A 27,672-nucleotide genomic window follows, 5' to 3' on the forward strand; every position below is an offset into this window, starting at 1 on the left:
ACACCTCTACAGCCTTCAGAAGTCATTGAGACATTATATCTGATCAGACATGCACTGCAGACCAGAGCTACACTAACACCATGTGACACAATAATCAGTAAGCAGATACGTGTTTGTGGTAAATACTCCAACTCGGAGGTCGGTACGCATAAACTACATACTCCTTTCTCCTGAATCTCAGTGTGGTCTTATAGCAGAGGAACATCTGACTATAGTAAAATTGTAGAATAATATTTTTGCAGGGCAGGTGCAGGATGTATTGTTCCTCATACATGTTTGCTTTAGTGAGCCATATTCTCTCTTTATAGACAAAAAGAAATGTCCCATGATACCTTGCTGCCTGTGTAGTCCCACGAGTATCTTGGAAGACAGTGCGCTTATAGATATGACGGTAAACAAACAGCACGTGGCAGGTGACAAAGACAACTATACTGTACATACATCCAGTTGTTGCCTGTTTCCTCATTCGTCTGGATTAAATGAATAATTGAAGTAAAAATAATTACACATAACTCCTTTTAATAAATTTCCTCCATTCCAGCATAGCAACGCTTTAATTCTTCTGACTGGCTGCTGACAGACATGGTTATTACGATACGTAGGACAGCAAAGAATCTACACAAAGATCCAGCAGATGGAGTTATCTCAGTAGGCAACATTCTGCGCTGACAGTTGACTCAGACATGACCAGATACCTTCCTGCTTCTGTACACTGCATGAGTAGGTCTTGTTACATTTTAGACATGGTCACATAGCAGGTTTGTGTCTGGGTACTTTTTTATGCATGAAGGTTATTATTTGGAAAGTCACCAATCTCGTGTCCAGACAGCACAGTCGCTTGGATCTCATTACGAGCAGTGTGTGCATAGTCATATTTCTCTTCTCCGATAACAAGAAAGCATGTGGGATTTAAAAAGTCGCCAGACGATTCTTCACTTTGCTGAAGGACAGCGTGAAGGTTAGGAAGCAGAAGAGGTTTTACGGTCATGACATGATGTTAGTAAGAGTTCTAGACATCATTTGTTTGTTATTACTGAATTTGTGCCTGGCGTTGGGATGCACGTGGTACCAATTGCCTTTGCTGTCTCTTCTCTTCTACAATGTGGATATAATAAACGGTGTAACATTAATTTCAGCCACCTTTCCAAGTGTACAGCTGAGGCTTTCCTATTTTTCTAAGCTCTTCCCCAAAACAAAAGAGACACAAAATTGCTTTTAGCCAGGAGAGCCTGCTATGTGTAAGCATTCAGTAAATTGTATTCAGAGCTGTTGGAGAGTATATGCCACTAAACTATTGGGGAAGACAAGAGGACAATTTATTCCCAATGTGGCCTTCTGGAGAGCCTTCAGCTGAGTTTACAACACCAGGGCACCAGAGAGAGAGAGAGAGAGAGAGAGAGAGAGAGAGAGAGAGAGAGAGAGAGAGAGAGTGAGAAAGAGAATAAGAGTGAGAAAGAGAGAGAGAGAGAGAGAGAGAGCGAGAAAGACAGAGAGAGAGAGAGAGAGAGAGAGAGAGAGAGAGAGAGAGAGAGAGAGAGAGAGAGAGAGAGAGAGAGAGAGAGAGATGGTAAAATAGGGATATTTTTCAGCCATAAAGAAGGATTATTCACCACCAACAGGGCTTTTGCATAATGTGTTGCTGTTATTTTTCAAATTGACCTCATGATTGTAGTCATAATCAATATATACCACAGGCAGGCTGATTAAGGCTCCTCGTTCTCCTCCCTTTCCTCATCTTTATTTTACCCCCATTGTGTTTCAGCAGGTTTTGCTTTTAATAGCCTCAGCCCCACAGCGAGAGACTGAACAACAACACAGAGCCGACGCTCATTCAGCCTCCTTTTGCTTATTGTTTGCTTTCCTTCTTATGTGAGAAGGTAAATTAAATGTATGTAAAGCAAAAGAACTGACTTACTGATGTGGATCTGTTCCTCTCGTGTGTGTGTGTGTGTGTGTGTGTGCACGTGTGTGTGTGTGTGTGTGTGTGTGTGTGTGTGCGTGTCTGCATGTGTGTGTGTGTGTGCGTGCGTGTGCGTGTGTGTGTGTGTGTGTGTGTGTAGCGATGAATAAAAAATACATTCAGAATCGTGTCTTTAAACAAACAAGAGTAATGTATGATGTGTTTCATTCGTTAAACATTTTGTGTTGTTCTTAATACACTCTATAAAGCTAAGAGTTTCACTGAACATTACCTGGTTTTAGAGGACTTTTTAAGGCTGACTTCGAACCACATGACAACCGATGCTGCAGCTCAGTGTAATTCTGCTATAATGGAAATAATGTGATAGCTTGCCAAGAAAGGGTTCCAATTGAGAAAAAACAAACATTTTGAAAAGATGCTAAAAGACTAGTTACTAAGTGTTAATGAGAGTAACGTGAAAGGCCTGTAGAGTGACTGTATAACACAGTCATAGTCAATGACGGTCATTACACTGTAAAAAAAAAAAAAAGCTTTTTGATGAGGTCATAAACACAGTTTTAGATTTCTTTTCTTTATTTATTCATAAGTTTGGACGTCGCTGTAACGTATTTTGTGAAGCTAACTATAAAAAGTGAGCTTTATTTAAAAATAAAACACGTATTATGAAACGATATTCAGACAGTTTTGTGAGTTATGCTTGTGTGGAGTGATTAATGTGAGAATAACGACTAGTATGGATTTGAATCTTTTTGTTTTGCATTTGTTAAATGCAACATCTGTTACATTTATGTTATGTTGTATTACCTTTTGGCATCACCTTGGAGTTTGGGGGTTCTATTCCTGTCTCTTCCCTGTGTATGGGTGGAGTTTACATGTTCCCCCTGTGCTTCAGGGGTTTCCTCTGGTTTCCTCCCCAAATCTAAAGACATATGATGTAGGCTGATTGAAATCTTTTAATTGTCTATAGTGTGTAAGTGTGTGTACAATTGTGTCCTGTGATGGCTTGGCATCCCATCCAGGGCATCCCCCAGGGTTGTGCCCTTGAGTCCCACCTCTCTGTAACCATGTGCAGGATGAGCAGTACAGAACACGGATAGATGCCTCATTCGTTTTTTTCTCCGGTCCCCATTTTCTTTCCCTGATTTTTTTCACTTAGAATGATGTCACCAATCCTAAACACTTTTTTTACATGTCACATAAGCATTAAAGAAGCTCATATAGGTTTATTTCAGTTGCCATGATAAGTCTATGCAGGTGTCAAGAGTCGAATCAAGAAGCTTTTATTGTCATTTCAACCATACAGTATAAAGCTGGCACAGTACATAGTGAAGTGAAACAATGATGCTACATAGAACAGCATAAAGCTACATAAAACAACACAGAGCTAAGGGCTTGATGTAAGTTGTCCAAGCCACATAAAAAGTGCATCGTGTACAACCTAGTGCAACCCTACAGGACAAATAACACAACATATTATGTCCAGGTGTTATTCAGGGTGATCAGCACACACACTTCCTCTCACTTCTCTGGTGAATGAGGTCACTTCAGACTAGCATTCATACCTAATGAGGCTAGTGTACATCCTGAGCAGCAGCACAGCCAGGCTAGCGAATAATAGAAGAGTAAACACAGGCCTTGAAGAGCATTATTGTGCCTTCAGAGCTTACAGAGTAAAGCTGAACAATAGATTTCCCTGCTTCAGTATGCTGAAAGGGTAATATTCAATATAGCCACAGGCCAGGCTTATAGTACTGTTTTGACTTTTGCACCCGTCTATACGTTTCCCCGACTGTAAACACATTTTGACCCGCGTGTGACTTCAGAAGAATAATAAACTAAAGCGCACGTTACAGGCTATTTTTCTTTCTGGTTTTCTCCTAATCATTTTCTACAGTGGTGACCACTAGCATGACATATGTGTAACTAAGTCGATAGGAATATTAATGAAGTTACCATAGGGATAACATTTAGTTTAATTAGGAGAATAACCTATACGGTGGCCTGTTCTGCTGCAGCAAGGAGAGAAGACACAAAAGGAATTGATTGGTTTTGGCATTTAGTCTCTGATCATTGGTGTCATCTATTGCTTCAGGAGGCAGGAAGATAATCTAGAGTGACATTTCTTGTCTGGCTGTTTTTTTTCCACCACTGATGAAGGCAATTACAGCGATCCTAAATGATCATTTGCACAACTTTCAGCGGATTTTCCCCCCACATGTTCTCCGAATTGGAATGCACCGGGGTGATTAGCTCATTTGGTAAATAAGCCAGTGTGGTTGTGTGTGAGATGTGAGATCTCCTGCCGCCGCAGCATACTTGGCTTTTTAATAAAATTTATTTTTTTAAAAAACAGTGTTTTATAAAATTCTGAATTGTTTCTGGCTGGAAAATTAGAAAGTTTCATGTCTTTCTCTACTAAATAGTCATATGGAAGAACTTACTATCCTTCATTTCCTCAGCAGTCGCCTCAGGAGTTTAGATGGTTTAGCGGTCCATATGCCACCAACCCTCCTGTTTTGTATTTATAAAGCTCTTTTTAAAAAAATAAATAAATAAAAATAAATCCCTTCCAAACACATCTTTCTTAAAATCAGTTGATGACTTTATTCTTTCTCCTGTTTTTCTTTTTCTGATGGAAATTCTGGCTAGACTTCAGATTAATTGCAGATTTATAATACTGCACTTCCACATCTTTTTATTTCGACAGTGACAACTCCTTTATATGAAGACGCACATAGTATGAACCTAAAAATACAAACAATCTAACAAATAAACAAATGGACTAATGTTATTTTACAAAGAACCATAAACTTCGGTAAACTTCTATTTCTGTATGAACATGGAACATTTATGGAAGGAGTTTTTCCATATCAGGAATGTCTTAAGAATAAATTACTTGGTCTTTGGGCTTGTCTGAAATATGACCAGCTACATTTATGGGAACAAGCGAAAGAAAAAAAAAGAGAATTATTTATTTATAGCTATAATATAACTGTGTTAATACAGCAGACCACTCAGTTGCTTACTTTCCTTTAACAGCATGCCACATTGTGCTTTAGTCCTTGCTTACTTTAGTTAACTGTGCTGTAAATCTGTCTGGATTAAGCTATAATCCATGTAGGCTGAGTCAGTGTTCGATACTTTTGGCAGTCTGCGCCAGACTCTCTATGGATCACTCGGCGTTCCATCCGCACTTCGAGGCTGCCTCATCTTTTTCCTTGGAAAGGTACTTAAAAAGTCATCGTGAGTTAGTGGGTAAATATCACCATAAAGTCATTTCATATTTGTTGCATTTACTCTTGTAAAACGTGATAAATATGTCGGGGGGGTGAAGGTCACATAACCTCGGCGCTTCAAGAAATATTTGGGCAGGACAACATAATGCTTTCCAAGTTTGCGGAACAAATGAAATTCTGCTGCTCTGTTGCACTTTGCCTCCAAACAACCATTACAACTAGCTTTATATATTGTCTGAGCAGCAGACCATCAAATGGTGTTTTCCTTTTTGTGCCAGAGCGGTCGAAAAGATGGAGAATAGCAATCTGCCACCGGGATGTAAGGCCGTAGAATGTGTGTGTGTGTGTGTGTGTGTGTGTGTGTGCGTGTGTATGTGTGTGTGTGTGTGTGTGTGTGTGTGTGTGTGTGTGTGTGTGTGTGTGTGTGTGTGTGTCTATATTTGCTGGTGAAACCATCCTAATAAATTTTCAGATAAACTTTTTTTTGTTCTGAAAATTAACACAGACTGGACATCTGTGTGTATAACGTTAACAAAAGGACTCGTCAGCGGTGTTGTAAAGTGTGTGCAGTGTTGCTTAGTGAGTTTTCACTGAAAATTGCATACATTGTGAATGAATGGCCAAAGGGCAGAGAAGAGTCGTAGAATTCAAGGCTGCTTCTGAGCACAGTATTTGCATATTCAATATAGAGCCGAGCCTGCAAAAAAAAACCTAAAAACCAGCCAAACACTCTCTGTGTTGCTCTGTGTGTTTATATTTGCGGCATTTCATCTCAGTTTTTGTGTTTTTGTTATCTGCTGAGATTACAGATATGAACAATATTTGATCATTTTTCTCCACTAACAGCCATTCTTCACCTTGCGGGATGTTCTTTCTCTCCCCTATCTGCTCCCCACCACTCCACCTTTCAGCGTTTGCTCGAACCAATTTTGCATTTGTGGTGCTAAAAAATTAATCTAAGTGCTGGCCGGTGGGGAACGCTGGGGATCCGGGCTGATTTATTGCAGACTTAATTCAGAATGGCTGGAGATGATGAACGCCACCGAGAGTGGGCAGTTACACATTGGAAGTATGAAACTGGCTGTTCCGAGTTGTTTGATTGAAAATCACATAAATCAGGAGAACGAACCCACAGAGTCTCGCAAATCTCTGAACAAAAACATGCACTCTGTACATTACATTATTATTGGAGCGTCACAGGTTGCACGCAGTTACTTACTCTTTAAATGCCAGAGATTTATATGGCTTTCAAATAAAAAGGTCTTGGCTCACATAAGAGGGATATGTATTTTTTTTTCCTGGCTTTTTTCCATGAGTTGCCAAGGAGTCAATACTAAAAACAAAACAAAAAAGTTTTAACAAAATGCATAAATAAATGTCAAATGAAGGAACATGACTGTACTGTGGAGCACAGAGCAATCTCCAGATCTGGAAATAAATCTTGTACTTTGCGGTCGAACAAATTGTTGATGCTTATTTCCTTATTTCATGTTCTAGTTTAAATAATAAAGCCCAAACCGTCCAGAAAATATGATCTGTGCTCTTTCTGTTATTTTTCAGTCTATTTATATATTTATTTTTTCTGATGGGGAAGAAGAAGATCTCTGGTCTGCTGCATAGCTTTCTGGAAAAGGGAAAAAAAAAAGACAGCAATATAAAATTGGTTGGAGAACCGCCTCGTGAGATCTCAGGCCCGAGCTAATCACAACTTCGACCCACTTCTGTATTCCGACGAGTAAATCAATTGAGCCAAAGTCTCCCTCTGGACCAGAAGAAAGTCAGTACGAGTGCAATTTTAGCTGCTCTGTAACAGCCTGCTGCCTATAGACCACTTCGACCCGTCTTCTGTTGATAAGGCTCGCTAATTCCACCCAGAAGTGAAAGTTAACTGTAATATATAGAGGAAGTAAGGAATAAATCAGGACAGGTTGTGCTGGTATAGGAAAATAATCAACAGCGGCTTGGTGTGATGCTGCCAGTGAGAACTGGAGGAACACAAACAACTCCCAGATGATGATTTTCCCCATAACATCATGCCCCTTGTTTTATTGCTCTATAACCCCACAGCTTTTTTACACACATTATTATTTACCCCTGTCTGTAAATAGTAGAGCTGACACTGGACACTCCTACATACTCCTACATACTCCTACATAAGAAACATATAAATATGAATATTTAATGTTCAGTTCCCAACCCCCTCTCTTCCAAGATTTAAAAGGTCTGTCTGTCTGTCTATCTATCTATTTGTCTATCTATCTATCTATCTATCTATCTATCTATCTATCTATCTATCTATCTATCTATCTATCTATCTATCTATCTATCTATCTATCTATCTAAATATCTGTCTGTCTGCCTGTTTGTCTGTCTGTCTGTCTTTCTATCTATCTATATAAATATATATCTATCAAATATATGTCTGTCTGTCTGTCTATGTGAAATGTCACAGTTGAGCTTGTGTGTGTGTGTGTGTGTGTGTGTGTGTGTGTGTGTGTGTGTGTGTGTGTGTGTGTGTGATGTGATGTGATGTGATGTGATGTGATGAAGAGTGTTATTCGATTTGTCAGGTGTTATTGATAAAGACTCACTTCCACTAGGTGATGAGAGTAATGTAGTGTTTGTGAAGCACGACACAGATCCCACACTCCAGGAACATTAGAAGCTCTTCTCATCATCTGTACGTTCAGCTTTTAATATAGATGTAAATATACTTATACTATGACTCTTTTTTGTACAACTAAGTGTTTTAGGGCCTCATTCAGGGAGAGAAAGATGCCAAGCAGAGAGGTGAATGTGGGATTAAGGCTCTAGCCACCTGATGATAAATTATCCTCTGGATGAAATGAATGAGCAGTAAATGAAAGAAATAATCGCTTCATTTTGATAGCAGAAAGTTGTACATCATTCCAAGCCCTGGATCAGACATTTCATGTAGCTGCTGTTATTAAACTATCAGCTGCAGCTTATATCCTTGTGTTGTGTTTTTGTTGATTGCATTTTGCAGGGAGGAAAGAGTACAGAAGAAAGACCAAGAAATCTTATTTGTCATCATAAGAAATAAAACTCTTCTGCTACACAGGAACCACAAAAGAAATGCGACACTAAACAAAATGTGTACATTATTTAATTAAATCAACAATTTACTCAAAACCTTCTGATGGTGTTGGGTTTTGTTTTTAAGGTTTAGTCCGATTCCATTAACCCCATTTCCATTTGGATCGAAGGCTAAATGTTTGTCAGCTTGGTTAAAAATGTCTCTAAAGTTCTTCAGGCTTTAGTGTTTATTCTGCTTGCTTTCCTAATGCGTGCTGCTGTGTGTCAGGTTGCAGGCTCTGAGGAAGGAGAAGTCTCGTGATGCAGCACGCTCACGCAGAGGGAAGGAGAACTTTGAGTTCTACGAGTTGGCCAAGATGCTGCCACTGCCAGGTGCCATCACCAGCCAGCTGGACAAAGCCTCCATCATCCGCCTGACCATCAGCTACCTGAAGATGAGGGACTTCGCCAACCAGGGCGACCCGCCATGGAACCTGCGCATCGAAGGACCGCCGCCCAACACCTCAGTCAAAGGTCAGGGGTCACACACTTTCCTCTCCCCTCCTCTCTTCTCCTCTCCTCTCCCCTCCTCTCCTCTGCTCTTTTCTCCTCTGCTCTCCTCTCTATCTCCTCGAATACACTCGAGTCAAGAGGGACAGTCCCCTCCTACATCGTGTCTCCTCTGCTCTCCTCTCCGTCTTACTCAATGCCCAGCATGCCTCTACTACTCTTCTCCGTCTCTTCCTCATCCTCTCCTGTCCTCCGAATCCTCTGTCATCTGCGCGACTGGCCCTCCACGTCTTCGTACCCTCCTCCCTCTCCCCGCTCCTCCCGCTCTCCTATTCCATTCCTTCTCTGCTCCATCTCCTCGTGCCCTCAACTCCTCCTCCTCTCTTCTCCCCTCTCCTCCCCTCTCCTATCCTCTCCTCTCCTCTCCTCTCCTCTCTCATACCTCCTCTCCTCTCATCTCTCTCCCTCACATCCTCCCTCTCCTCTCCTCTCCTCTCCTGTCCTCTCCTCTGCTCTCCACTCCACTCTTCTCCTCTCCTCTCCCCTCTCCTCCCCTCTCCTTTCCTCTCCTGTCCTCTCCTCTCCTCTCACCTCCTCTCCTCTCCTCTCTCCTTTCCTCTCCTCTCCTCTCCTCTCCTCTCCACTCCTCTCTTCTCCTCTCCCCTCTCCTCCCCTCTCCTTTCCTCTCCTCTCCTCTCCTCTGCTCTCCCCTCTCCTTTCCTTTCCTCTCCTCCCCTCTCCTTTCCTCTCCTGTCCTCTCCTCTCCTCTCACCTCCTCTCCTCTCCCCTCTCCTCTCCTCTCCTCTCCTCTCCTCTGCTCTCCACTCCTCTCTTCTCCTCTCCCCTCTCCTGTCCTCTCCTCTCCTCTCACCTCCTCTCTTCTCCTCTCCCCTCTCCTCTCCTCTGCTCTCCACTCCTCTCTTCTCCTCTCCTCTCCTCTCCTCTCTCCTCCCCTCTCCTTTCCTCTCCTCTCCTCTCCTCTGATCTTCTCTCCTCTCCTCTCCTCTCCTCTCCTCTCCCCTCTCCTTTCCTCTCCTCTCCTCTGATCTTCTCTTCTCTTCTCTTCTCTTCTCTTCTCTTCTCTTCTCTTCTCTTCTCTCCTCTCCTCTGATCTCCTCTCCTCCTCTCTTCTCTTCTCTTTTCCTCTCTCCTCTTCTCTCCTCTCCTCTCCTCCTCTCTTCTCTTCTCTCCTCTCCTCTCCTCTCCTCCCCTCTCCTCTGATCTCCTCTCCTCCTCTCTTCTCTTCTCTCCTCTCCTCCCCTCTCCTCTCCTCTGATCTCCTCTCCTCCTCTCTTCTCTTCTCTTTTCCTCTCTCCTCTCCTCTTCTCTTCTCTTCTCCCCTCCTCTCTTCTCCTCTCCTCTCCTCCTCTCCTCTCCTCTCCTCTCCCCTCCCCTCTCCTTTCCTCTGATCTCCTCTCCTGTCCTCTCCTCGCCTCTCCTCTGATCTTCTCTCCTCTCCTCTCCTCCTCTCTTCTCTTTTCTTCTCTTCTTTCCTCTCCTCTCCTCTCTCCTCTCCCCTCCTCCTCTCTTCTCTTCTCTTCTTTCCTCTTCCCTCCTCTTCTCTCCTCTCTTCTCCTCTCCTCTCCTCTCCTCTCCTTTCCTCCTCTCCTCTTCTCTCCTCTCCTCTCCTCTCCTCTCCTCTCCTCTCCTCTCCTCTTCTCTTCTCTTCTCTTCTCTTCTCTTCTCTTCTCTTCTCTTCTCTTCTCTTCTCTTCTCTTCTCTTCTCTTCTCTCCTCTCCTGGAATGTGCTTGTGAAATGTTTGCACTGCAGCTCGACATCTCTCTACAGTCACATATTCATAGCAAAGACCATAAAATCCAAAGGGAAGAAGAGGAACAGCAAACAAAAAATGATAAATAAATGCAGTTAATGCATCCACTTGGCACTAAAACCTGACGGTGTTGTGGAGGGTATATGAGGTGAGAGAGAGTGTTTGTCATGCTTCATGGAAGCCTAATTAGTTGTAAATGGTACTATACTGAAATAGTCTATAGATTTAACAGTAACTATGGATTCGTTGTTGGAGTAACGACCAGATGAATAATGGAGCCCTTTAATGAACTAATGCTAAAGCTCAGGTGATACAAAATAGTTCGGTTTAATGGAAATTTACAAAAAGAGTTTTTTGTGTGTGATAGTAGGCAGGTTTTTGTACCTGTTTATAGACAAAAGTGCTGAAGATAGTCATACATCATTTAAACAATCTTTTTTTAATGTACTAGTAGGAGGATTAATTTAATATCTTTGAATGTTTTATACTGGCGTCTGCTTTCCTCTACAAATGAGAATCAGTTAGGGGAAGTGGAATAACTGCAGAAGTGAAAATGGCCATAGGGACTGGAGAAATTGCACACGTTTTAAAGGCGGCAGCATTCTGTGTATTCTGGCCAGCACACAACAGATGGCATCATTGTTGTCTCTCTTTGAAGAACTGCATGAATTTTCATGAGAAAATGTATATACACAATCATTTAGTTTGCAACACTCTAGCAAGTTTGGGTTCTATTTTGCACTATGAAAATCTACACCAGGCAAAAAAAAAAAAGACTGTGTTGGAAGAGTTTTATTAATTGGTCACTAGTGTACATGATTTAACAAATCTTTAGGAAGGTGCGATTATAAAAGAGGCTTTGTGTCCTTCTGTCTCATTGATATAGCAACACTTGGAATTGAATCAGGAGCTGGCTCCATTTTATTTGCACTACATTTCGAACAGAGGCTGCTATCGATTCCTGTTGTGTTGCCCTGAGTCACTCAAGTTAATGGATACTCTGTGCTCTGACGTGGCTTCCGAGCCCACCGACCTGTGTTTATTATTTGACTAGAGAGACTACGTTTCCTTGACTATCAGAGGCAGGGAGCGTTCCCTCTCTTCGGCTCGCTAAAGGCAGGATAAAAGAGCGTGACGCGTTTCGATCAGCACGGAGCATGCTAATACAAGCATATGGTGCATTATTGCATCAGGTGGAGTGGCGTCGAGGGCAAGGCCCATTTCTGCTCCGGATCACCGGTGCACCTGACTCAAGGAGAGCTGGAAGAAAATGATATTGTTTCTGATGCATGAAGTCCCCAGTTCATTTGGCAGTCCAGTCCCTCAATCAATTTGCCCGTGACTGTACATGCGGAGCTGCGGCGGTAGGCCACGCGACTGTTATTACACCAGATGCACTGAGGAAAAAACCCAAGCTGACTCCTTGTAAGGCATTTCTTCCTAATAACTGATGATTGTAACCTTTAGGGAAATCTTGCTGCAGCTGTGTTTGGCAGATCTCCCTGCTCGCAAGGAACGGTTCTTTGCTTAAAGAAAAATCAACATTCTCTTTTATTCTCGCTTCTATAGGAATAAAGAATATGTTGGAGCTGGCATTTGTACTGCGCTGATGGTTTTTCACAGTCGCCAAACATCATTAAAATGAAGCCCTCTTCTCTTGAATACAAAACAAAGGTGACAAAGCAGAGATTGCCGGCCCTTATCGGTAATAAAAGCTCCCTATATTACTGGCATCTGAACTAAAAGAATTTGACCTCCACTTCTCAAGTGTTGATTTATTATCATAACTCCTGTGAGCGTGCTGCCTCTCCTCTTCGCGCCTGTTGACCTTTACGGTAATTGACCCATCAACTAATTTTTTTTTTTTCTGGAGTGTTTTAACCAAAATTTGCTAGTCTCTGTCAGGAGCGTTTCACATCTGTTGAAGGACACTGCACAAACAAGCATGACCTTTCTGTTGTTTGGAGGCTGGCGCGGGCCTCCTGACCCCCTCCACCACCTGTGCATTCATTATTCATGCATGCAGAGCAGAGAGCAGTCACCAAAATGCCACACTTCACCAAGCACGTGCTCACACCCACATGCACACACTCCATAAAACTATACGCTCCTGCCTCCATTCACGTGGCTCATGCCTATAGTCAAGCCTTCTCCTAGATCCTTTCCATTTCTACGTCAGATCCTTTTTGACGCAGGATAGCACACGGTTCTCAGATCCGTATGTTTAAAAATGAGTGATTTATGATTGGACACAAATTGAGCTCCAACTCACCAGATCTGTCCAGCTATACATGTGATTTAAGAACGATTTCAAAGTGCCAATGACTGAAAGCAATAATTAGCTGACATTAATGCTGGAGATTTTGGGTTCAGTCTGTATTAGCTGAGCAGGGGAAAGCCTTTGTTAAATCCCTTTCTAAAATCTCTCCTAATTATAACTGCATGGATGCACCAGTAGGTTGAGGATCTTCTTTTCCACAGATGTGTTTATTATATAAGGAATTAAACACGACAGGGTGTGCTGTTATAAGCTGTAGTGTGAAACCACAGCAAAGACAGATTACTTTGCAGTAAGAGAGAGAGAGCAGCACATGACATCCTGTGGAGATCGAGTCTTCTCATATGACAGCTGTGAATGAAGCTGTGAATGAAGCTGTTACCATTGTAATGACAAGGACATTTAGAATAACATTTAATGCTTTGGATCATCTGCAAGACAGAGTCCTGTTATCACTTACCTTATACAGTAGAAACTGCGAGGAGTCGTTTGTTCATCTTTTTTTTTTTTTGAAGTACCGTATTTTCCGCACTATAAGGCGCACCTAAAAGCCTTAAATTTTCTCAAAAATCGGCCGTTGTTGTGCGACTTTGGTAAGCGCTCCGCTTGATTGACTGTCGGACCATTTCCCGCTGACACAGAGACGTAATACATACTGTACACTACGTACGCTAGCAGCGATAAACCAATCAGAGGACATTACGTAATACGTACAGTATGTACGCTTACCTTCGCCACGCCTCCGGTAGGTGAGGACTTTGATGGATTTGTGAGAGAAGATTGATTAAAAAATAGTGTGTGTATTGTTAAATAGTAGAATAAAGTTCAACTAAAATCACTGTTTTGCTTCTGTTACCTTTTTTGGAGACCGTATGTTTTAGCATGCGCCTTATAATACGGTGCGCCTTATGTATGGGTTAAGTACAGAAATAGACCCCGTAATTGACTCTGCGCCTTATGGTGCGGAAAATACGGTAAATGACAGAAAACAAGACAAAAAAAAAAATCAAATGTGGTGAAGAAAAAAACAAACAAACTTGTCATGTTAGTGAGAAACTGCAAAGTGTAAATCATTGTCCTGAAGCACTGAAGCACTGACACTGGAGACTCCTTCTATTAAGTACCAATACTTTTTTATTTGCAGGCTTGGGTTAGACAAAGAGGAACATCCAGGTCTGTGTGAATAAAGTGTTTCTAGACGAAACATAACATACTAGAATGTTATGGTCTACAAGATTCAAGTGTTCTCTGTGGTATAAGGTAAAGGTATTTCTTCTGAAAATGCTTTTATCAGCAACAATATTATTAAGTGTCCCTGAAAGTTTTACATTCCGTCCAGCGCAATGAATTTTCTTTATAGTTTTGTCACTCATAAAAATTTGTGCCTGCTCTTTTTTTCCCCTTTCATGCATTAGCAAGGCTAAAGGAATGGAACTGCAGCCAAATGTTCATGTACTTGTCCCAATTAGCATAATTTCATCAATAAAGTCCAAAGGGACCTTGAAGCAGCATCAGACCTTCATTTCATTCCCATCCCCTCCCTCCTTCCACTCATTAGGTCTTCTAATGTCCCCTGGACCTGGCGCTCGGCATTTAGTGCCGCGCATGCGTCCGGCACGGCAACATACGTGTTTACCTCCGCGCTCCTGTGCACCTGAGTGCAAACCTCACGCCTCTCATTTAACAACATATCAACACATCAAACGCAGTCAACAGGGTGAGCTCATTAAGGCTTTTGACCATCACAGCAGACAGACAGAGCGCTTGCTCTTTAGTCCTGGATGCCTCTTCTGAAGGGTGGCTGGCTTTGGTGGAGCAGGTTGGCATCAAACACGGCATTGATTAAACTGATCTCTCCAGGTGCCCAGCGTGCCACTCTCATTGTTAATGGTAATGAGGGAATTAATAGCGTTTGCAACACAATAGACTCTCAGAACGCCGAAAAAGCTTAGATTTATTTATTTATTTTTCGCCTCTGCAACCTGGACTGCAGAAACGTCCAGAGAAACGGAGCATCTTGGGTAAGAAAAGAAAAAAAGCCTCCCTGGTATGTCTAACTGTATAAATGGATGGTAAATTGCCCAGCTGTGAGTGTGAGATGTTTCATTCCCCAGTCGTCCTGTAAGAAAAATTGAATGACAGTGAGCAAAACAGCAGTAATTATAAAACTAATTACTAAATGCTGATGATGCCCATAGGCTCTGCATAACTAAATTTAGAAGAGGAAATTGCTTTTGGCTACGAGGAGGCTCTGGGCATGTTTGCCTTATTTTCTTTATTTTCCAATGCACACCAAAGAAAGTAATAATTGCCATGGAAACAATTACTCGCACACCTTCTCTTTTTTCTCAGCCCGACAGAAACAGCCGGAGGAAGCATTGTTGTTGAACAATGTGTTTTAATAACAGTGAATAGTGTACATACTTTGCTCACGAATAGATTACCCTCGTACGGAAAACACAGGCATGCTACTGTGGCACGGTGTAAAAGGCCTGTAATTTCCTTATTAAATTAGGCCCTTTATTGTGCAAGATTTTGTTTGGGCCATACAAACCCAGCTAGGGTGTGCGAGTCTTAATTGTGAGCTGAGCGTACGGAGCACTTGTGTGCAACTATGCTTTTAATGGCCTATTTCTCTTTTGAATGGAGACAACAGAGCCAGGGTTGGCAGCGAGACGACCCTCCAGGGTGCCTTCACATTCCCAGTAGCCTTGTTTGTGAGTGTGTTTGTGGGTCCTGCAGTGTGTTTGTGCGTGAAGCAGTGTGTTTTGCGTGTGCGTGACTCTTTGTGTGCGTTCACCTCGACGTAGGCCTACATTTTCTTTGTGCAAAACTGACAGCACAAGAATAGGATCATTGTTTCCCAGCGCATCGACGTGCTCGCTGATGATGTATGGCTAACTGCTTTTATTCTCATTGACCTGTTAGACTTGTGCTATATGGATGTCAGCTCTGGCCCGGTAATTAGTCCTTTTGCAAATGGCCCAATAATAGAGAAATAAATCAGAAAGACAGCTGAAATGAATATTGAAGCTCTTTTCAGCTCTTTGCCTGAACTTGTATTCGGCTGTAGATAATATCTTTACAAAGTATTACAAATCACCGTGTCTTTACTGAGCACTGTACGCTGCAGAGAAGGAGCCTACTGATCTCTCATACAAAATATGAAGAACTGAAGAACACAAAGAGGAAGAATGTTTATTATATTATTATATTTGCATTTTCCGTGGAGGCCTAAAATGAACCGAGGTCTCCTTTGGACAGGGTGTGAGCAGCAAATTGTGTGTGTGTGTGTGTGTGTGTGTGTGTGTGTGTGTGTGTGTGTGTGTGTGTATTCAGTGGACTTGTCCGGCTGACAGACTGCTCCCAGAACAGAGTGGCACTCTTTGAAGCTGAGCGTCTGAAAGCACAGCGTGAGCCTCAAATAAAGTGAAGGGCATCCACTATTACAAGTAATGTCCTTAATAATCTTGTTAGTCTAGTCCCTCTCAGTAGGAGACAAATGGAGCATTATTGGCTTATGGGCTGTAGTAAATAATTTAGTTTCCAATATTCCGGCTGCTTTGACAGTAAATTACGATGACATGAAAAGAGCTCCTTGAATAAAAACAGTATCCAATCAAATTTAATTGGCTTGACTTTAAGCAGCAGTAATATGTTTTGTAATTAAACCCGAGTTGTCTTAAAGCTTTATAACATCACATGAATCAAAATGTCAAAAATATTTCTTTGATATTTTTTGATATCAGGCTTTTAAAACGTCACAGCACTTATATAATTTCAGGATAAATACCCACCCCCTCGCGTCGTCTGGACTGCGATACACAAGGAGAAGTCTGGTGGATTTCCGACCCCCTCTGCGCTTTAGCCACCGTGAGCCACACGCCGATTCGTGTCGGAGAAAATCAAACACGCATGGCGGTCTTGCACTCTGCATCGGGCCACGTGACGTCTCAGTGAAGTAGGAGAGCTGTTAAGATTTCAGAGGAAGGTCACCAAGGCCTCTGCCCTCATCCTTGTTTGCCGCTGCTCTTCCCCCTCGCAGGACACAAATGACTCCCCTAATCATCCAATTTAATCACACCATTTCATTCCCATCGCTAGCCCCCACTCAGCTAATCAGCCATTCTGATGCTGTCACAAAGGGCTTCATATCGAAACCAATGGATTTTTAGCATTTAGCGATGGGTTGGAAGTGGGGCGATAGAGCCAGGGTCGAGAGGCGGGGTCGAGAGGCGTCTGCACCCGCTCGAAAAAGGGAGCGATTCATGCGTGAAGCATTTAGCTATTGCCATCTCAACGCATGACTAACAGTTTTCGGTCACCCGTTTTATTCTCTAATATCTATAATAAGCAGGTGTGATGATGGCTGTGAGTACAGGGGATTTCTCTCTCTCTCTCTCTCTCTCTCTCTCTCTCTCTCTCTCTCTCTCTCTCTCTCTCTCTCTCTCTCTCTCTCTCTGCATTACTCGCCTGTTGAGGTGCTGATGATTTTGGCAGGCAGCATCCAGGCCAGAGTAGGAAGGTGAAATTTTGCTTCTTGACCCAGAGTCATGCATGAGCACCCAGGATCTTTGGAAGACAGCATCCCAGAATACTACCACTCTAAAAAACCATATGGTATCTCTCTCGGTTTCTCCAGTGACCCTTGGTTTTGTGTTGGCAGCAGCCTCGCTATGAAGGGTGGACATGTTGTCCTGCTGCAGGCGAGCAGAAATGGCTGCATGTCTATCTCTCAGGCTGGCGGTCAGCAGCGCTGGGATCAGTGCCCAGTCAATCAGCAGATAGCCCCGGGCCCATGAGAGCGCCACAGCCACCCTCTTCTCCCCTCCCCTCCCCTCAATCAAGCTATCTGCCTCAAAATGGTCGCAACACACCGCTAATAGGAAGGAATATAGACGCATGAATAATGCATGAAATGTATTGTTTATATTAGCTGCAGCTCTTGCCACAAGTAGCGTCTCAAAAAAAGTCTCTGTTTGATGGAATTTGTTGCTTGCTTAGAAAGTAATTAGAAACAACGCAGGTTGCGTTTTCCGTCATCGTCATCCGTCACCTTGCAAATCCCACTCGGCCACAACCTGCAAGAAAATTACTTCATTTATGCTTTATCAATCCCCTATGACCAGGATTCATTTATAGTTTCCAGTCCAATCTTTTTTTTTGTTGTTGAATTTTTACATTTTCTCTGGCAGATAAGACAGGAGCCTGTGAAAATCGACACAATGAACTGGAATTGTTCTCTAAGAAATTAATGAAATATAGATTTGATGAGCCTCTTTGGCCACAGCTGGCTGCGAGCCCCGTTAGTTTAAGAGACTTTTGTCTTTGAAAATAGACTATCGAATAGGCTCTTTGGTTCAATATTACAATAACGTACATGAAGAATGTTGTCTTGTGGAAACAGGTTAGGGTCTGCTGTGTACGCTGTAACTGGCAGGATAATACACTTACGGTCACTGTGGACCACATTCCAGACCAAAAAATTGTTTTGCTTTATCTTGTGAGTGTGTGTGTGTGTGTGTGTGTTTGTGTGTGTGTGTGTGTGTGCGTGTGTGTGTGTGTGTGTGTGTGTGTGTGCGTGTGTGTGTGTGTGTGTGTGCGTGTGTGCGTGTGTGTGTGTGTGCATGTGTGTGTGTGTGTGTGTGTGTGTGTGCGTGTGTGCGTGTGTGTGTGTGTTTTAAAGATTGATACACAACAGGAATATTTAAGCAGAGCATCACAAGTACTTCAGATTGAGTTTCTATCTCGTAGCTTCATATTTAAGGCGAGGAACCGGAACAGAGACGCCGTACACCATGTGCACCTTGTACTCTCTGAGGACAGCGGTGTCAGGCATGTCAGCAGTAATACACATCCTGCCTTTCACTATCAGCTCCTAAGCTGCCAAGCCAATTACAGCTAAAGGAAGCTGTGTGTGCCAAAGCGAGGCTGGGCAAATCCTCTGGCATCCACTGCTATTGTTTTCCAGCGGGTCAGTAAGAGCATGTTCTCCTGATTAATAACGCCTCTCTTCTTCTTCTCTTCTGATTTGTTGTCGCTTCATCTCTGTGTATATATATATATATAAAAGATAAAAGACAGCACAGCTCAGCAGACAGAGCTTTAGTTTTAAGGATTTAAGGACGAGAGGAGAAGGAGAGAGGAACCAGGGAAGAGAAGAGGACGAGGGAGCCGAGAGCCTTAACGAAGAGGAGATCAGTGTTTCCTGTTTGCTGGTTTTGAGCCATAAAAAGAGCTGATGCCATTAAACGATATCAACTTCAAGGCATTGTTTTGATTTTGAACTTTCTCTTTTTCTCACAGTGTTCAAGCTATGCAGATCCTTTAATTAAACTCTGCATGAATTTGTTGTTTGGGTTTTTTTTTTTTGGTTTTTTTTTCTGTACTGGTTGGTTTGGAATTTGCATTGCTGTATCTCCAGGCTGTGTGTAATGTGGCTCTCTGTTCCATTTGCTTAATGTGACTGCTTTTTTCACAAATCCCACGAGGGCTGAGGAAATATTGTGGAAGTGCCAGAGTGATTCCTTTAGATGTACAGAGTTAAAACACAACTTTGCTTTGAATTCTGAACATACAACTCCATCAACGTGAGGCTGCGTTTTTCATCACAGACGTTCAGTTGGACGTCTAGAGTAACTTGTTAAAACGCTGTAACGTGACTAAGGAATGTTTGACGAGCGTTTTTTTACTTGATGCCTCATACTGTATATCGTTTAAGTCAAATCTGTATCCCTGCTGTGTAACACACACTTGCACACATTACACAAAACTGTTCATCTCTAACCAGGGTTACAGTATGTTAAAGAATTTATCATAGCTTGATATTCACATACATTAAACAGTCATGAAATAAGGCTTTTCTTTAACACTTCTTGTAGCTTTTTGGGGTTGAGTCGGAGATACTGATGTGTGAGTTGCCGAGGTTTGAGGCGGCTGAGGGGGAGCAGAGAGAGCTCACTCTGCTGGCGGGAGATGAGCTGTGTAATGATTATCTACCATGTCACACTGGCTGAGTTTTTGTTGACACGCCGGCGTAGGAGGGCTAGATTAAAATTTAAAACCCAAACAAGCATTGAGAATGGCACCCAGCCATACAAGTCGCATGACGATCACTCCGCCATGGGCTGACGTGCTCCCGCTGCCCAATCAGGGAGCAGAAAGAAAGTCCTTAATTGACAATTTCTCGAAAATTGCTGAGGGGAAAAACAAAAGACCATCCACGGGTTGTCAGGGTGTAATAAGCCGTTTCTCATCACTGTCTCTGTGATTGAGCCTATACAAAATCGATTTATTTCTCGGGTAACTCAGAATAATTGAAATACAGACAACGTTTGGTTCCAATTTACCAGCAATAAAGTTGTAATAGGGTTTTCTCTGCAATCTTAGACTTAATGCACTCATTCTAAAGAGCAGTATTTTGCCAGTCGAACAAATAGCATCACTGAGGCTTACGATCAGTAATAGTCCCACATTGATGCACACATTAAACTTGTTAAATCAATTCGGTAGACACTTTCTAAAGTGGACTGTCTGTTCTCTTTCTCCTCTAGCCCTCTCATAGCCTGTACGCGTATCAATCACTGGCAGCCGCCCATAATGATTCAAGCCTTTTAGTTTGTAATTATTTATGCCAGGCGAACACAGCCAAAGAGAAATATCTGACACAAGAGCATATTTATAGGAGGTAGAACACTCAGCTATGCACACACACACACACACACACACACACACACACACACACACACACACACACACGCTCACAGAGAGAGATCTGAGGTCTGGTTGGATCGAATCTGAAGTAGGCTTCTATAGATTTTATTATTTTACTGCTTTAGAACCTTTTTTTGCCTATTGCTAATGAATGCCCATTTAACTCACTCAGAAAAGCATCATGAGCAGAAAGGCGGTTGTGGATTTAATGCCGAATTGTTCTGCACGAGATTTGCATCTTACTCTGGCAGTGCGGCTTAATAGCAGTGATTAAATGAGAATGCTAAATATGTGCCTGAGAAAGGGATTTCATTACTGCAATTGAGCGTAGATCTCACAGTCAAATTTCTGTAAACAAACCCCTATAAAATAACTACTTTGTGCATTTGCATAGGTTTTCTTTTTTTTTTTTTTTCTGCCAGTTGTTTTCATCCTTTATGCTATGATCAGAGGTTAGAGATCAGCGCACTAACTCCAGGCTCCGGGGTAGAAAGCAGTGGGCAGTGGGGATGCTGGCTTTTTTTTTTTTTTTTGGTGTGTGTATGTGTGTGTGCTAGTACACATGTACAGTAATTAAACTGTCTCACTGCTGAAGCTCTTCTGCCTGGCAGCTGCTGATGTATTATATAGACATTCAGCTAATCGATTAAAAGCGCCCAGTCAAGGGAGATGTCTGACAGCACTGTACTAAGATGAAATTAGTGTGTGTGTGTGCGTGTGTGTGTGTGTGGTGGGGCGCATATGTGCGTGTGTGTGTAGGGGCCACAGGTGACTCAGACCCAGCGGGAACGAGGTTGGATAGAGGCAACAGCACGCCGATGCGCATGTAATTAGGACAGCCGTGTTTCAACAGGATTTTCAAATTATGAGGAGAGCACATAAGGGAAGAGAGGGGTGGCAGTTGGGGAGAAACCAGGGCTGAGGGGGGAATGAGGGGAGCATATGAAGGGAGGAGAGGGGAAGAGGAGGGGCCAGGGGTTTTGCGCTTTCCAGCAAAGTTGGCCTTCATCCAGCGCTCCTGAAAAATTATACGAAATTATTCAGCTGCCGGGGAATGTGAAATCGGACTAATTGCCTTTTGAAGTAGGCCGTAACGGCCGAGCCTGGCCACAGCCCGCCTGCTCGGGAGCGCCGCACAACCTCAATCGATTTCACAGCTGATACTTCTGCGAATCAACACTTATTTTCCACTGCACATGGGGGTCCCTTTTAAATGTAAATCCAGTAAAACTGCACTTGTTGGACCTCGCACAAACAAGGCAGGAGGTTGTCTGCAAACGAAGAAATAAGCTTATTTACTTCAAAAAGCTGAGCCCATTGCTGGGGTACAGAATGAGCTGAAATAGTAAAAACACCGCAGTCTGCTTTCCCCCAACTGTTACACACTTCAAGTGCACACGCTTCAAACAGTAGCGGCTTTAGTAGCTCGTAGCATTCTGGATACAAACACAGATCTGTAACGGAGTTAACCCAGGTTACTATTCCAAATGTTGCCATTTATAGTCCATCTGGACAATCAAAGGCCTTGGAGCAAAACTGCAAATGTAGCCAACCATGCCTCTGAAGCTGATGAAACAAAACATTTTGTATTTGCTTGCTGTCACTGCTCTTTGGAATTAGCGTTTCCTCCTACTGAATGTTCCAGTGAATAAAATGGAAGCTTTCTGGGCTTTCTTTTTTCCTTTTTTTTTCTTTCTCACCACCAAATAATTGCATCAATTTAGCCCCATATCCAGCAGCACTGCCGTCCTTCCATTAAGTCAAGCTGCTCAAAAACAGGGACACTTTTCATCTGCTTCCAGAACACAAGATCGCCACAATTACAAACCATTTTACAGAGCTCTGTCACTTTTAATAGTGAGATCAGCCCCAGTCTGCTGCCCTTGTTCAACTGCAGACAGGCGGAAACGCTGCTTTTAAAACAGAGCCGCTTTGAAATAATCTAAAGAGTGTTTTCAAATACATGCCTGCATCTTATGTCAAAGCTCTTTTTCTTTCCTTTCTGCTCTTTGTTTGAAATTGCTTGATGTTTCAGTAACAAAGGAACTGATCTAAACCCAGAGAAATGAATTTAGTTAGCATGATGCTTGAATCCCTCTCTTGTTTTTACTGGTGTGTAGAACTGGAGAGAGAGAGAGAGAGAGAAAGAGAGAGAGAGAAAGAGAGAGAGAGAGAGAGAGAGAGAGAGAGAGAGAGAGAGAGAGAGAGAGAGAGAGAGAGAGAGAGACACTTTAGATTATAGTGAATGAATATTAAAGCGTTTTTAACTGCCGGACAGGAAGCTGGCGTCACTCCTGCTTATGTATTCTGCTTAATCAGTAGGACGGTGAATAACTTAAACTCCTGCATATAAGATCATGGACAAGATTTTACTCATACATATATGATCAACACGCCTAGATTTCCTCTTCTAGATCTTCTTTCTGACTCTGGCCCCATTTAAAGCATCTCCGAAAAAAAAAAAAAGCTCTCACTTCACTCAGCGATGCTTCTCTAAAGTGCGATTAATCAAACACCACGTGGAAAACACCTTTAGCGGTGCCTCAGCCTGCTGGTATTCGCCTCATTACTCTGCAAAGTCAGCTGAAAAATGCGACGGGCTTGCCCCACTCTCACACTCCATCGTGCTCCCAGATTCTGTTTGCTGACATTCATACAACCAGCTTAGCTCTAATGTGACACCACAAAACTTGTGTGTGTGTGAGTGGGTTTGTGCGCACATGGCTGGGATGACCGCGTTTCACAGCAAAGCCAAAACACAGACTGAGTCACCAGTATGAGCTAACAGCAGAGTGCTTACTTCAGCCTTGTTAGCCTTCCGCACTCTGTACAGCTCTGTGTGTTAGCCCTCTGACACCGCCACAAGGCTTTACAGTGTGTCTTCAAAAAAATTCTGCCATACTAAATCGTAGGCTAATCAGATGTGCCTGAGTCTCAAACTAGTGCCACATACTCGAAGCAGTAACCTCCAATGCTACACACTCCTTTACGTTATCTTTTTGTTGTTTTTCTGTAGACAGCTAGCATGTCTTAAAGCCTGCAAATTGACACAGGGTGTAAAAACATACCTGAAATACACACCTCTAGATCAACTGAGGAGTCTGTACACAGCGTCCGAAAAGTAGGAACCCGTGAGAATACGTCGAGCAAATACTATGTGTCCGTCTGAATAAATTGAGCATAATAAAAAACACGATGCAGCGGCTGAGATAATGCATAAGGGTGAGCATGTAGAGCATCTGCTGTAAATAATAAATACAAAATGAAGTCTATGTAGTTATTTTCTCATCAGTTCCTGACTTTTCAGCAGCCTGCAGATCAGCAATGTCAGACTCCAGTGCTGCAAAAAAATTTATCAAGATGTTAATGAGCTGAATTAAGCGTATTAGCTCTCGTGGGTTAAGTGCGGGTGAGAAAGCAGTGGGAAACAAGCTCAAAGGCGGAACTCATCAGCCGACAGCACGCATATCGTAGCATGGGATGCGTTCCAGGATGGATGACTAGTCACCACGTAAACATGACTTCAACATGTGTCTGTGCGACTCGTGTGAAGATAACAGATTACACCCAGGCAAAGCTAACCGAAAACCCTTCAGTTAAGCATCCACTTTAAAGACGATCTAAAATGGTCGATGAAGATGAAGAAATAAATCTGACACCGTATAGATAAAGTGCTTTCTGATGTGTTTCATGCACGTAAACAGAGCCAGAGTTTAAACAAACGTAACAGGACCATGAGCTTGTTCTGTTCGAATGTCTCACAGTTCGTGTCAGTCGAGATATGATGCATGTCTTAAACCACTTCAGAAATGTGTTTGGCATTGATACAGTGATTGACTCCAGATGAGTAAACAGATGACTCTGTGTCATGACCTACAGTATAGATAGGCTTGATGTGGAATACTAAGCACATAGTCAAGAAGTCTGTGAGATCTCTTTTCTACTGCTGCAGTAAAAGGGCTGCAGCACAAACTACCAATAAGTCCATAACTTTTCCTTCAATAGAAACACAAATATGATAAAGTGACTCACAATCGTAATCAGATCAGAGAATAGATTCAGAAATGCTGATGTGGCCCACGCAACAATCAGTTTCACACGCCTGCTTTACAGTATTCTGTACTTACTGTACACACTGCACATGTTTACAGAAAGTTTTAGATTCATCTTAAGGACCACAGCCAGCAATTCCGCATGATGTTGTTGACCATCACTAAAATTTCTAAACTACTGTAATTCATTAAAACCAAATCAGCTGCTGTTCTACAGTATGTAGCTCTGTCTTTGTTTTACGTACTGTAGCACCATGGTCCTGGGGAAACGTTGTCTCATTTCACTATGTACTGCATCGGCTATACAGTATATATATATGGTTGAAATGGCATAATAAAAGCTTCTTGAATTGACTTGACTTGATTTGGGGTATTTGGTTAGACTTTTACGTAATGATCTCATGATGGAGTTAGACTGAAGAGATAAACCCACAGACTTGGTCATTAAAACTAAAAAAATAAATAAAATAGAAAAGCACTAGAAGACGTTCTCATAAACATGAGTGTCTACAGTATATACAAACATAATCTGTAATTAAATCACTATATCAGTCACTAAACTAGTTTAAAATAATAATAAAAAAAAATCAGCTGCATATGTAAAATCTAAGCTGTGAGCTATAGTGTAATATGAAGTTAGTTAGAAACGCCCTGGAATGTCTGAGAGGGATTTACTCTTTTGCCCAGATGCCAAAAATTTTCTTTGTGCCTGCTTTGTGGTGTCAGTGTTCAGCACTGAGTTTCTATGTCATGCTTAACGGCTCATTTGAATTAAAAAACTCAGGGTTTTAAGTATTTCTGTTTTTACCAAGACTATCAGCGGGAATATATTCATAGAAGAGTTAAGTAATCCCTAACGGTTGGTTTTTTCCACACAAATGTTTATATTTTTAAAGTAAATGATGTATCAAACCCATTTCAAATGCTTGTTCATAAGAATCTGAATCTGTGTAAGTAAAACATCTCACACTGTGTCCTGACTTATTTTGTATCAGACTCGCAGTGATAAAATAATTCATTTCTTACTGTATTATACTGATTGAAGCTCTCCTATTAGTCGAGTTTCATTCCGCCATCAGACTGGAATATCAGTGTACTGTACTGGTAAAAGGGTTAAAAGCCCTTAAATCGAAGCTTGTTGTGCTTCAGAGAAGCATGTCATGTGCTAGCAGTGTCCTGACTTGAGGCGAAGTTTCATCAACCTGCCATGAAAAGTGACCATCCTCGATCTTTTCATTCTCGGGTGAACTTTAACCCCGCAGGGCATATTTTGCCTTTCAGTGGGTAGGAGAATCCCTGTCCCACAAATTCACATTTAGTGGCTCATTGGCTCTGTGTGCCAGAGGTGTCAAATAGTCATGACATGCAGCATTGAAAAAAAAACTGCAGGACAACAACTATTAAGTGGAAAATTCTTATTTTTTGTTGTGGTGCTTTGTGCTACGCAGTAATGGTTGTTATTTCCAACCTTGGTATATTGTGTGTGTGTGTGTGTGTGTGTGTGTGTGTGTGTGTGTGTGTGTGTGTGTGTGTGTGTGTCCAGGATATACAGTCAGAGTTGTATATTCGCCACAAGTGTCCTAATCCGGTGTGTAGTGTTTTCCAGTTAGCAGCGTGCCATGTGTTTACGTGTAGTTTAAGTACGACTCGGCTGAATGGCACTAAAACCAGCTCTGAGGTCTTCTCTACCTCTCCATTTCCTCATTCTCTCCTCCCTGTCTCCTCTTTAGCACATGATAAAACGCTTGGTGGCTGCCTTCAACCAATCATGTTTTCAGTAGAGCAGTTAAACTGTTTTATTACCGCCACCCTCAAAGCTTTAGAGTCTTAAATTTTCTCCGTAATGGTAGATTAATTTCAGCCTGCCTAATGCAATCCAGGACAAAATATTTCAAACAGGATTTTTTTTTATTATTATTTTTGGTAGAGGGTGTGGACGAAGTAGAGAGGGGTGAATTACAACGTCGCTGCTGAAAAATACAACACCACCTTCCCGCCCCCAACCCCTCCTGTTAGCAACACCTGTGTAGTGGAAAGGGTGTGTATTTGGCCCAGCTCAGTGGTGTGGGTATGAGTCAGTGTGTGAGTGAAGGAGGGGGTCAAGGCCCACATTCTTTTTTTTTTTTTTTTTTTTTTTTGCATACAAGCTCCATTTCAGGCAGCAGCATTGGGCAAGACCTTCAGAAGGCGATGGAGAGGAGCCGTGATAAGCGTCCAGGAGCGATAAGCGCCCGGGCCGCTTCACCTGCAGTCTGCTGCTGCTCGCAGATAATGCTGCATAATCCGCAGTGCCGTTTAAGGCTGTAGTGAAACGAAAAGACAAAAAGCACTTCATGCGAACACCCCAATTAGGTGGAGTTGCTAACGTGTAATCTGAAGCGTGTTCATTATGTTTGAGCTGCTGGGGTTGATATTGCTTGTAGATAATGCAGCGTTCCAATAAGCTCTGATAGCAATCTTAATTAAATCACTCTGATATAGGATACAGTATGCCAAACTCGCACGCCGCTGTAATGCTAACACGGACCATGATCTGCTTTTTTTTTCTAATTGGTGCTTTATTGTAGCTTTAAACACTGTTCGGACCTTTGTCATTCTGTGGCCATGTACAGCTCTGCCCAGCAAGCCTATAAACTGACCTTTGTGTAATAAATTGAAGAAACGCTACTAGAACAGCTCTGACTATTTAACACATGATGGAACTAATTCTTCCATTAACTCAACTTGCAATGAGATGACTTGTATGCTAATAATCTTATAATTAATTCTTACACCCTCCACTTTCTTCTCCCTGCACAGATTTTTTTCTCCCCAAGACCCTTTCTAAGGATAGTCAACGGATCCCGACACTTCAACTAATGCATAATGTTCATTTCAGGCTCTTAATTAGGTTTAAATGAAAATTGGCTCAGCAGAAAGATGGACAGCGGGGAAGGCATCAAACCACCCAGCATGCCCCAGAGTTGTGAGGCAATGCGATTTGTAGGAGCAGCGCAGCGAGGAGTTCAGAGTTCATTAATTTTTAGTGTGCACATTCTCTCCCAGTGGTGCTTCCAGCCTGCTCTCACTCCATCAGGACATGAGCACAAACACTGGACCTGCACACAGATCTGAAACTCCATCTCTCTCTTTCTCTCTCTCACACACACACACA

At 42.4% G+C, this 27,672-nt stretch overlaps 1 protein-coding gene across 3 annotated transcripts in view; it reads left to right on the plus strand.

Annotated features, from left to right (window-relative positions):
- The window catches only part of LOC113659486 (neuronal PAS domain-containing protein 3), a 218,132-nt gene that overhangs the window by 77,750 nt on the left and 112,710 nt on the right, over positions 1–27,672 (plus strand). For all 3 annotated transcript variants that reach the window (XM_027172293.2, XM_027172295.2, XM_047821804.1), the window contains one exon: positions 8,483–8,727. In XM_027172293.2, coding sequence (XP_027028094.1) covers positions 8,483–8,727 — 245 coding nt within the window. The remainder of the gene's footprint in view (positions 1–8,482; positions 8,728–27,672) is intronic.

The sequence above is a fragment of the Tachysurus fulvidraco genome, chromosome 12 (assembly GCF_022655615.1).
Source record: "Tachysurus fulvidraco isolate hzauxx_2018 chromosome 12, HZAU_PFXX_2.0, whole genome shotgun sequence".
NCBI lineage: Eukaryota > Metazoa > Chordata > Actinopteri > Siluriformes > Bagridae > Tachysurus > Tachysurus fulvidraco.